The sequence below is a fragment of the Mercenaria mercenaria genome, chromosome 13 (genome assembly GCF_021730395.1).
Source record: "Mercenaria mercenaria strain notata chromosome 13, MADL_Memer_1, whole genome shotgun sequence".
NCBI lineage: Eukaryota > Metazoa > Mollusca > Bivalvia > Venerida > Veneridae > Mercenaria > Mercenaria mercenaria.
The window spans coordinates 34,216,720-34,228,791 of NC_069373.1; the positions used below are offsets into that span (position 1 = coordinate 34,216,720).

Consider the following 12,072-nt stretch of genomic DNA (forward strand, 5'->3'; position numbering starts at 1 on the left):
TGACACACTGTAACCTAGATTCTATTCTCAAGATGACCAAATTTTAATCTTAACATTATATATCTAGGTCTTGCTTTCTGAAAAAAAATCTTGAAGATTGGGTAGACAAATGTAGCCTCTCCAGTAGTACAAAGATTTGGTTTGAGAATAGTTCATCAAAATTTCATAAATACAAACCATCTAGACCAGATGTGGCATCTGGTGTTAACAAGGATTTTCTGAGATTAAACTTAGTGACAATAAGTGTTAAACCAAAGAAGCCTAGTTTCAAAACTGACTTAGATTTTATAACTGACGCAGTTTAACGAAGATCAAGTAGAAAATATTACCTCTATAGCTTTAATACGGATTGACTATTATTTGACCTTGTGACATAGTTTTTAACCTGATGACCAACATCTGTGTTGTCCAAGATTTATTTAGACAAACTTTCAGATTCTCCATTCTTTTATAAATATTTTTTAATTTTAATCGTAATAATCCAAAAAGTCAAGTTAAGTTAGATAACTGTAAATTTAAAACTGGCAGACATCAGATACATTTTTTTCTGGACAGATGAACACAAACCTGACTAGAGACAAATAGAAATTTCACCTGAAACTGTCATCCTGTCATACTCAAATTCTCCATCATTGCCATCTATATAGGCATAAGTCTGTTTCTCAATGAAGTTATCCACATCTCCAGCAATCAGCAGTGAATGTGTCTGTTTTGGTGACTTGCCTTCAAGGAGGTAAATAGTTCCTGGGCCTGCCTTTATGGTTTCAAGGTCATGGTCATTTCCACCTCCTAATACTTTCATTTCTCCCGTAAATTCATTTCTGAAGTAACATAACAAATTAAACTTGGTATTTCATTTCAGTATTACTTGCTTCCAATGACAGTTGCAACATACTTGCAAAAAAATAAAAAAAAAGTTCATAATAACACATTCTTCAACTGTTCACCTTTCACCTGTTTCTGGCATATAGATATATATTAATCAAACCTTATCAAAGTTTATTTAAAAAAAAATTAAGTTCAAAAACACATTTTGATTCTCAAATTAAACAAGAGGGCCATCATGGCCCTATATCGCTCACCTGTTATCATTGCACTTGAGGACAAGAAGGTCCTCAGTAAAATATCAAAGTCCAAAGGACAGGAACAACAAAGGGAAGAAATTTAACCCAAAAGAAAAAAAAATGTTACAAGGTACAGATATGTCAAAAAACACCTAAAAATTGGAGGTACCATCCATGTTGTACCACAGAAAAGTGGTCTTGGTTTTTCCCTACGGCCAATAATAAAAAAGTTACTAAAAATAAGCTATTTATAGTAACGTAAAAGGGAAGTAATTAAAAAATAAATATTGTAAGTGAACAAAAGAAGGATCTGCCAAATAAATCTGTTGACATAAATGAAATTTCAGATCAGTATCTTCATTAGTCATGGAGATATACCCATTTTAATTTGAAATAAAGGGAGGTAATTTGACATAAAACCAGTCCATAGTTATCTACCCTGATTGTCTCTGTCCAACTAATAACAATAATGAAATTTCAATTAAGTCCTATAAGTACTTACTGATATAAATCCATTTTGATTACAATCAGGGGAGGTAATCAGATATAAAATAACTCTGGAACCTACGATTGGATCTGACTTGTCATGGAATCCAAGATTTATTGTTGTTGAAGATATTTTGGAAGTTTGTATCAAATAAAACTATAAATGAAGTCTCTATATGGCTGCAAAAGCCAAAATAGCCAATTTTGGACCTTTAAGGGGCCATAACTCTGGAACCCATGATGGAATATGGCCAGTTGAAGAAAGGAAGCAAGATCTCATGGAGATACAAGTTGTGTGCAAGTTTGGTTAAAATCAAATCATAAATGAAGCTGCCATTGTGCAGACAAGGTCAAAATAGCTAATTTTGGCCCTTTAAGGGGCCATAACTCTGGAACCCATGATGAAATATGGCCAGTTGAAGAAAGGAAGCAAGATCTCGTGGTGATACAAGTTGTGTGCAAGTTTGGTTAAAATCAAATCATAAATGAAGCTGCTATTGTGCAGACAAGGTCAAAATAGCTAATTTTTGCCCTTTAAGGGGCCATAACTCTGGAATCCATTGTGGGATCTGGCCGGATCATGAAAGGAACCGAGATCTTATGGTGACACAAGTTTTGTGCAAATTTGATTAAATTCAAATCATAAATGAAGCTGCTATTGTGCAGACAAGGTCAAAATAGCTAATTTTGGTTCTTTCAGGGGCCATCACTCTGGAACCCATACTGGAATCTCGCCAGTTCAAGAAAGGAACCAAGATTTTATGGTGATACAAGTTGTGTGCATGTTTGGTTAAATTCAAATCATAAATGAAGCTGCTATTGTGCAGACAAGGTCAAAATAGCTAATATTGGCCCTTTAAGGGGCCATAACTCTGGAACCCATAATGGAATCTGGCCAGTTCAAGAAAGGAACCAAGATCTCGTGGTGATACAAGTTGTGTGCCAGTTTGGTAAAAATCAAATTATAAATAAAGCTGCTATTGTGCAGACAAGGTCAAAATAGCTAATTTTGGCCCTTTCAGGGGCCATAACTCTGGAACCCATAATGGGATCTGGCCAGTTCAAGAAAGGAACCGTGACCTTATGGTGATACAAGTTGTGTGCAAGTTTGGTTAAAATAAAATCATAAATGAAACCACTATCGTGCAGACAAGGAATTGTTGACGCACGCACGCACGGACTGACGACGGACGAAGGGTGTTCACAAAAGCTCACCTTGTAACTATGTGACAGGTGAGCTAAAAAAACACAGTATTTTGTAAAGTTCTGATTTTGTAAGAAACAAACATTAATCTAAACCTATCTTTGTTGGAAATAATTTCTGAGCGTTACTTTTCTGGAATTACATTTTCATCTTCTAACTTTAACTTTTTAACTTTATAGCTAAGTGATTAGTCTAAAAGTGTCTTTTCTAAAGTGGTCTATAATCCATTTAAGCTTGTATTTAAGGTTTCACTCTCACAAATTTAACCCTAATACCTATATGAACAGTGTATAAAACTGATTCTCATTTCTTTTGTCATGTAAACTGTAAGAAGGCGGTGGTCTAGTGGATAAAGTGTCGGCCGCTCAATCCAGGGGTTGTGGGTTCGAGCCCCACTGTGGTTCCAATAAGCTTGAAGCTTTCATCACAATCGAGCTAAAACAAATTAGTACAAAGTAAACTAAACTGTAAAATTTGTATTAAATTGTGAGATACTGGAACTCTTTACCCCATCTGCGAATACCAAGAGTACCTTCAACAATGTGCATCACATGAGAAAATTTAGTGACTAAAATAATAAATTACTAATGCACGTACGAATCTGTTACAGTAAATGCCATTCTGCCACCACCACCACCACCGCCATATTCTTTGCCTTTTCCACCATTGGCTCGTATCGCGCCATCACCTTCGAGAACTGGAGTGTTGATCACAATCGTTCCGCCACTGCCTCCACCAGCATTAATTCCAAGGGCATCCTCTCCATCAACTTGTATAGTGCCTTGAAATGATGTTTTTAAAAATATCTTTGACTGCCATTTAAAAATACATATGCAAGATTAAAAATCAACTTTTGAAAAAAAAATTTAAGCAGCTACTTTTGAAAAAGTGCATTCCCGCATACTGCTTCGTTTGAATGGAAGTGGTAATTGATAATGATATCTGGGTAAATGTTTCGTCAAACTTTATAACTTTAATGTTATGGACCAGACAGGGAAAATATCCTACTGGCGTTTGACCTCCACTCTGAGCTAGACCTCTTTGTGTTGTGCAAGTTGTCTCAATCTGGGAAACATCTGTGCCAAAAAATATTAAAATTTCGTAATGGATTGCAGAGTTAACCTACTGACCTTTGAGTGTGACCTTGACCTTCGGGCTAGGGGTCTTAATGTTGCGCAAGACACATTGTCTTATTATTGGAAACATTAGTGCCAAGTAATACTAAAATGATTTGTCTTATCATTGGAAACATTTGTGCTAAGAAATATCAAAATTGTTTCAACAATGACAGAGTTATGTACCCGACAGGTAAAAAAGCACTATTTCTTTTGACCTCTGAGTGTGACCTTGATATTTGGGGATCTTGGAGCAATAAAATGTGGTTCATATAATGTACTAGTTCAATTAAGTGCAAAATGCATAGTGATTCTTTATTCATTTTTTTAATCCCAACTTTACTTGTGACACATGGACATACCAGATACAGTGAGAGATGAATAGAGAGTAAGCTTCAGATATCCACCACCAGCTCCCCCTGTTCCATTCAGAGAGTTGCCGCCACCGCTGCCCGTCTCTACAGGAATTCTTGTATTATCATAGGTTTGTCCACCACTGCTGTCTACTAATCCAGAGCCACCCGGGGCCCCATGACCACCCCCTGTGCCAATGTCATTGACCTGAAATAAAAATACACCTTTATTTACATAAATGAACCAAAATTTAAAATGAATCAGAAAAAAATTAAATACACATAACCTTCAATATTCACATAATCAAATACACAAAAGCTGCAATACTTACATCATCATATACACATAACCTGCAATATTCATATTACATATAACCTGCAATAATCATATAATCAAGTACACATAACCTGTAATATTCACATTATCAAACACACATTACCTGCAACATATACATAATCAACTAGAAGCTGTTTTTGTCACAAAAACAATATGTCTACCCCCAATGTATACCTTAATTTATTTAACTTTGGCAGCCATTTTGTGCAGCGAAGCGGAACTTGTAGGCGATTTTTCTATTTTTACTCTGGTGGCTATTTTGTGGCCATTTGTGCAGCCAAATTAGGCTTGGTACTGATCATTCCTGTGATGTTTCGTTGAAATCCAGCCAGCAGTTTGACCTGTGAAAGCCGGAAAAGATTTTCTATTTTTAGCTCTGGTGGCCATTTTGTGCAGCGAAGCAGAACATACTGGCGCTTGGTACTGATCACTCCTGTTAAGTTTTGTCAAAATCCAGTCAGCAGTTTGACCTGTGAAAGCCGGACAAGCTCAATGCGGATGGACGGTCAGACGGCAAAGGAAAAAATTATGTCTCCCCCATGTATGGGGGACACATAAATACATGTAACCTGCATTACTATCATAATCAAGTATACATAACCTGCAATGCTTACATAATCAAATACACATAACCTGTAAGGTTGTGTATTGGTTACAATTAATGATCAATAAAGTATTTGTATCAATAAAAAAATATTTGTTACATAATTCTTTTTTATTTAGAAATATATTTTCATATGCTTTTCCAATAGCATTTTATCATGCATATACCTATATAAATCCTGTCAAAAATTATGGTTTATATTTTTAGATGTAAATAGAAACAGGCAGAAAAAATCTGTGTTGTACTTTTTTTACTGGATTTTTGCATTTTGCCTGACTGCCTTCAATTAATATGTATGACCTGACACAGTTTTATAAATACTGCACATAAAAACTACACTCAGTTCTAATTTAACATTGATAAACTGATAGAACACTGAAGACTTCATTTGATAACTGTTAAGCAGCAAACAAAAAGATATAGGTATATAATTAAAAGGTCATTATATCAGTAGTTACATCTGAGATGCTGTATTTGGTTCAAGTGAATTCAGCCAGGTCGGATAACATGAGGTGTGCAACAATGTTTTTACTTGATATCTAAGACAATATCATTTATACTATATGCTTTTCTAGAGAATTCAGAGGACGACAATAGGAACTATTATGAATGGACTCCTATGATGTTTCATAACCTTAGCTCAAATTCTTTTTTGAGATATATGCAACACAACTTTTATGCCTTTTTGTGCATGTTTTTACTAAGTCAAGGGCCATAACTCTAATCTGGCTAAGTGTTATCTCTAACAAAATCCCTGGTGCACAACTTTACATGCTCAATAATATTCCTGTAATGTTTCATAATCCTGAGTCAAATACCTTTTGAGATACATACGAAACAGACTTAGGCCTTTTTTATGCATATTTTTGATAAACTCAGGGGCCAAAAATCTGATCTGGTCATGTGAGATCCCAATTAAAACACCAGGTGCATAACTTCCCTTGCTGAATAACAATCCTGTGAGGTTTGATGACTCTGTGTCAAATAATATTTGAGTTACGCAGGACACGAAGTCCGACAGACAGATACACAAAAGCAACTCTAAGTACCCCTCACTCCCTCAAAGAAATTGTGTTTGGGGTGGGGGAGGGGGGAGGGGCAAAGTAACAGGAAATTGATTATTTTCAATTGAACTGAATAATGTCAAAATCAAATTTTTATGCCTTTCAGTCACAGGTAGTAGTATTTCCAGTAAGTAAAAATATGAAAATCTAATCCATCTTTTTTTGTACAATTCATCTAAAGGTGGGTCTATTTCATAATTTATAACCCTGCAGAGCTGAATCATAAATCTGGCAAACAAACTACTGAAATATAATTATTCCAACACAAACTCATAGTCACTGCATACAATAGGACAAATTTCTTCTACCCTGTAACAAAACATAAAACAGAGCAAGAAAACAACAGAAGAAACTAATGTTTACTCAGAAAAGCATACCATGCTTCCTTTTCCTGGACCCATTTCAGCATGGGGTCCACCTCCAGTGAGTGTCAATGTCGATCCAGGATGTAGAAGAATATCATTTGCTGTTATATCAAGGCTTTCACCTGTCAGTGTTGACCCATAATGCAGTTCTAGTGTAGCAAAGTTTATGTTCTTCAAAGTGTCAGGATTTTTTTCAAATGTTACTTCAGCATAACTTTCTAGGGTAAATGTAAAGAAACTATATTCTCCTGGATTGGAACGTACAATGTGTTCTCCTGCATCATTGCAGCATGAAGCAGTTCTTACTAGCGGTGAAAATGTCACTTTTTGGTAAGAAGAAATAGTCAGGGTGCCAATATTGGTGAGAGTGCCTGAAAAACAATAACAACAAAAAAAACCAGAATTTTAATTATGTTAATTATTGTAATATCATGACTAAGTATAACAATAATGAACCAATATCATAAACAAGAGGGTCATGATGACCCTGGATCGCTAACTTGAGTAATATGAGTTACATGTTTCAAATGTCAAACTGATGATAAAATATTAAGAAAGTCAGTAGGTCACATTCATGGTCAATAAAATTCAGTTTTACAATTTCTGTGCAAAACTGTGTACGTTATCAAAATTTCAAGGCTGTATCTTAAAAAACAAGAAAGTAGGTCAGTAGGTCAAGGTCACAGTCAAGTGACATCATATTACTTGGGGTCATCAAGTAATTATAATTAAACAGTCCTGGAAATAGGATCAGATGATTTTTTAAGTATTTTTCCTATATAACTCACACATTAACTAAGTGACCCCAGGGCTGGGCCTCTTTTAACCCCAGGGGCATAATTTGAACACTTTTGGTAGAGGACTACTAGACAATACATCATACCAAATATCAAAAGACTAGGTCGTATGGTTTCAGACAAGAAGATTTTTAAAGCTTTTTCCTATACAACAGGCTGTCTAGCATACCCCGACAAAAAATTAGGGCTAATTTTAGGGCAATTTGTACAAAAAAATAGGGCTAAAATTAGGAATTTGGTACAATTTTAAGGAAATTTTAGGGCTAAATTTAGGAATTTTCATATCAAAATATGGACTTTAAAGACCATGTAATGTGCTTACCTTTATGTGATTGACATAAAAGTAACTCAGAAATAGTGCTTTATTTACAGAAAAGACGTCTCCTAGCTTTCCACTGTTTTGAACTGTGCTAAATTGTTTTTTTCTGAATTAGAAGAACTTTTAAACAACATTTAAAACATTTTCTCTTTTTGATCATTGCAAAAAAGTTAAAAAATTAGGAATCTTTGTGAAAAAATAGGGCCTTTTTAGGAATTTCCTTTGATTTTTTTAAAAAAATAGGAATTTTAGCCAAATTGAAAAAAAATAGGAAAAAGTAGGAATTTTAGGGACGCTAGACAGCCTGTATAATCGCCATTTTTACAATAATGTCTGCAGGCATGTTGCACTTGGTGTAAAAAAATCAACTTTTGTCAATCAGTTTGGGATTTGGTGGACTTTTTCTCTTGCTATTCCTGCATCAGATGGTAATTTTTTAACCTTTAACGACATGCCGTTCTTGAGTTATGAAATTTAAAGCAACTGCTGGTATTGTGCGTTGCGGACACTACATACATTTATGTTATACTCATATAATCTGGTCAAAAATAGACATGTTCAACATATACCATTATTTCTAAGCTAGTCCTTGCATTTGGTAAAAGAAAAAAACAATATTTCTGTCCTTCATGAACTTTTATTTCGAAAAACGACTTATTAATTAACAACTGAATGACTGCCAAATTTTGTGTTAAAAATACATTAATAGATAGTTTTCTCTAAAATACAGTCCAGCAAGTATTATTAAATGTTATTTCATACACTTAAACTTTGATACATACTTCATCAGAAAGAGCCATTTATTTTAATGCGAGTTTGAAATGCAATGCCATATAAATAGAATACGAAAAGGTATAAAAACGTTGCGGACACTACATAATTGCATTAATGAATTCAAAAGTAATTCCATGGTTTAATGTCACTGTCAATGAGATAATTAAATAACATTGTTCACTGGAAGTTAAATAGTAAGCTTCTGTATGAAAAATTAGCCATGTTAATGATAAGTTTACCGATAAGTATATTGGCAAAAATATTTTGTAAGGTAAACAGGCCAAAAATTTGTGATATCTTCCAAACAGCAGTGTTTATCTTTGCTATATTTGATGCATGGACATTAGAATATTTGTTTAAGAAGGACTTTTATAGGTAAAACAAACTTTAACTCTAAAACAAATTCCAACTTGGCATTTAAGAAAATGTTGCGGACACTACACATAATAATTAGTGTGTTTTACTGCCAAGCCGGAATATAAAAATTTAAACAAGAACGTTTTAAAAGATATTCAAGTATTAATTACATGTTTAAATCCTCAATTGCTTTGTTTTATATTAAATTGTTTGAATAGTGTAAATAGAATACAGCTAAAGCTTGTGCTAGTGGGTGTTACCTTGCAATGCCTGGAACGATCCCTTTTTTTGAGAATTTACTTTACTAAATTTTAATAATGGAAGATAAACAGACATACTTTACTGAAATAGAAATGTTGCCTAGCTTGTATGGTAACCAAATCTTTACATTTATAATTACTTGAAACGTGTCCTCTCCAAAAGAGTTTCCAATGGAAATCAGAATTTATAAAGACCAAAAGAAGTATATATATCTTTAGTAATTCTATATGTATGTGTATTGGTTGGCGTAACACTATTAAAAACTTGTCTTAGCCCTGTATCCATAGGTCCTGTAACATCAAGTTGTAATAATGAAATGAAAGAACTGGCACACAGAAAAGTGCCATTCTAATATTCCAAATTAAATGCAAACACAATTAACCGTGTCCAACCACTGAAAAGGAGTATGGGTAATTTTAATTTTTATTATACGAAAGTAAAACATATATTAATCACTCTCAATCATTATGCATCAACACAACTCAACACGTGCACTAACGGTCTGAAGGATTCCCCGACATATCACCAGATAAATTCCCGTGCGAAGAATTAATGGCAAGTTAAGGCCTTTACGCGCGCGCAATGCTCCTTGCCTATCTGGCCCATCAACCGAAGAAAACCATTCAGCCAAATTGCTCACATGTCTTCATCACAGTTAATACCTTCCATGAAAAAGTGATTATTATGCAGACTTTTTATACCGTTTGTTTTAAATCATTATTCATTTTTGTAAGAACCTAGCTAGACCTTTATTGAAAGAGGCTACCAGTTTAATCGTGCAATCACCTTGAACATTGTAGATGATAAGACAGAAGTGCCTGTTATAACTGTGATGATTATCCAATCTACCTTCTGTTTCTAAAAAGTCTTACAGGTTTCATGATCACCTGCATCCGCTTGAGAGCAAAACGGGTCAACAAGTAATCTATCCATCCTTTTATCCATGCGATCATAAGAACGGCACACCTTATCACTAAGGAGCAGTTTGGTTATATCTTTCACACAATCCATGTTTTTGTGGTCAAACTAACACAAGTAGCGATTAGGCACCACCTGTCCGTGTAATCAACTAAGATTGATGCCCGCTCCAAACATGACGCAACATCTTCAAATGCCGACACCTTTCCATACGGCCAAGAAACACTTACAATATTATTATTGAAAACTCACTAAATTATTTGTCTGTCCTATTTATCCCACAAAACAATCCAGGTGACGGGGCCGCTCTTGAAATCGTAAGCTTACACCAGTATATATCCAACCCTCATGTAACATCAGAACTCTTCTCCAAAATTTGACAATGCGATATACTTACCTTAAATCACGTGTGACAAATAAAATTACTTATCTGTAGACGATCCCTATTCAGCGAGGGAAACCACTCGGGCATCGTTATAAAAAAAATATGACAATAATTCCTCCTAATTCCGAACAAATCAAAATACTTATCTGCAGACTGTCTATACAAAATGAGGGAAACCATTCGGGCACCGCCATAGAAAATATGACAATAAATCCTCTGAATTTCGAGCAAACCCTTCCAACTCCGAGCAATTCCACCGACACAGAGCAACCAGAAAAGACCCACCCGCCCAGACGCCTCGCTCGTACCACACAGCCACTGTCTGCCAACCGCACAGTCACCGTCAGCCGACTGCACTGACTTCCTGTCAGTAATGAAACCCAAGCTAAAAAAATAGCAACCACCTCCAACATACTTCCTACACAAGATTTTAGTTCACAAAAATACACTTACACCTCAAAACTGTCAACACTTCCGCATGTGTTCTTGTCCTGTTGTATACAATGTATCTTCTAAAACTCTACTATCAGACGTAAGTACCCATAACCTTGCCCTTTATCGAAAGAAACCAAACAGAGACGTGTCGAAATACTCTCAAAAATATACATCAACATATCGTAGCATACATCAAGTGAGTGAGTGATCAAATAAGAATTAATCAGTTAATATATGTCAAAACCAATATACGCCGCAATAATACACTATATACCACAAAAAGATCAATACCTCCGTATGTGATAATGTCCTGTTATACACAGTGTGTGCAATAGAAAACTTTCCAGTTGTATGCGTAATAACAGTTGAAATTACTACCTATATATTTTAGTTTCTCTTGAAAATAAAACAGGGGTGGGGGGGAGTGTTGTTGATTAAAACAAGCCCGCTTCCTGCACCTATTTATTATCAAGGAGCTATTAAATGAGCAGCGGGCGACCTTGGGAGCCCGCGCAGTAAGCGGAGCTGCAACACATTATCCAGCTGCCTAGGCCCTATCAGATATCTATTCAGGCCCCCGCCAGGCCCCCGGATAGGTTGACGGCGTGTTTACATTTAAATTTGGAATATTTGAATGGCACTTTTCTGCGTGCCAGTTCATTCATTTCATTATTACGGCTTGATGTTGCAAGATTCATGAATACAGGGTGAGGGTCCCAGTCTATAAGTCTAAATAGATATTTCTATAGAAAATCTGACTATAATAATTAGAGAAAATAGCAATGAAATCATAAATATGCTGACATCTATTCTGTAGTGTCCACAACACTTACAATCATATACTATGTGTAGAAATACACACTAAATACAAGAACGTAACTGATTCCTCAGGACATTTCAGAACACTCATGGGAAAAGACTTCAATAATTTGTGTCATTTTTTTTGTAACGAGCTATTTATAACTTCTTTGAATATTCATAAAGTTTAGTTCCTTTTTTTTGCAAATAACTTGCCTTAAGAGGAATAGAATTTATGGTATAATCCAGCAAAGGCCAGTATTAAATATGTATACTCATGTCATTTAATTGAAAAAAAATGTCAAATATCAGAAAAGCAGGATAGATTTAAGTATATTAGGTCTGTTGCGGACACTACAAAACGTTGCGGACACTACAAAATCTTTTGCAAGTTAAAATGCTGTTCAACTGTATCTTCAATTGTCAATACTAATAA

General features: G+C 35.0%; 1 protein-coding gene across 1 annotated transcript in view; it reads right to left on the bottom strand.

Annotated features, from left to right (window-relative positions):
* The window catches only part of LOC123528909 (uncharacterized), a 213,751-nt gene that overhangs the window by 196,330 nt on the left and 5,349 nt on the right, over positions 1-12,072 (bottom strand). Inside the window, exons 3-6 of the mRNA XM_053521503.1 lie at positions 6,605-6,963; positions 4,232-4,430; positions 3,352-3,535; positions 595-821 (exon numbers count right to left, since the gene is read on the bottom strand). Coding sequence (XP_053377478.1) covers positions 595-821; positions 3,352-3,535; positions 4,232-4,430; positions 6,605-6,963 — 969 coding nt within the window. The remainder of the gene's footprint in view (positions 1-594; positions 822-3,351; positions 3,536-4,231; positions 4,431-6,604; positions 6,964-12,072) is intronic.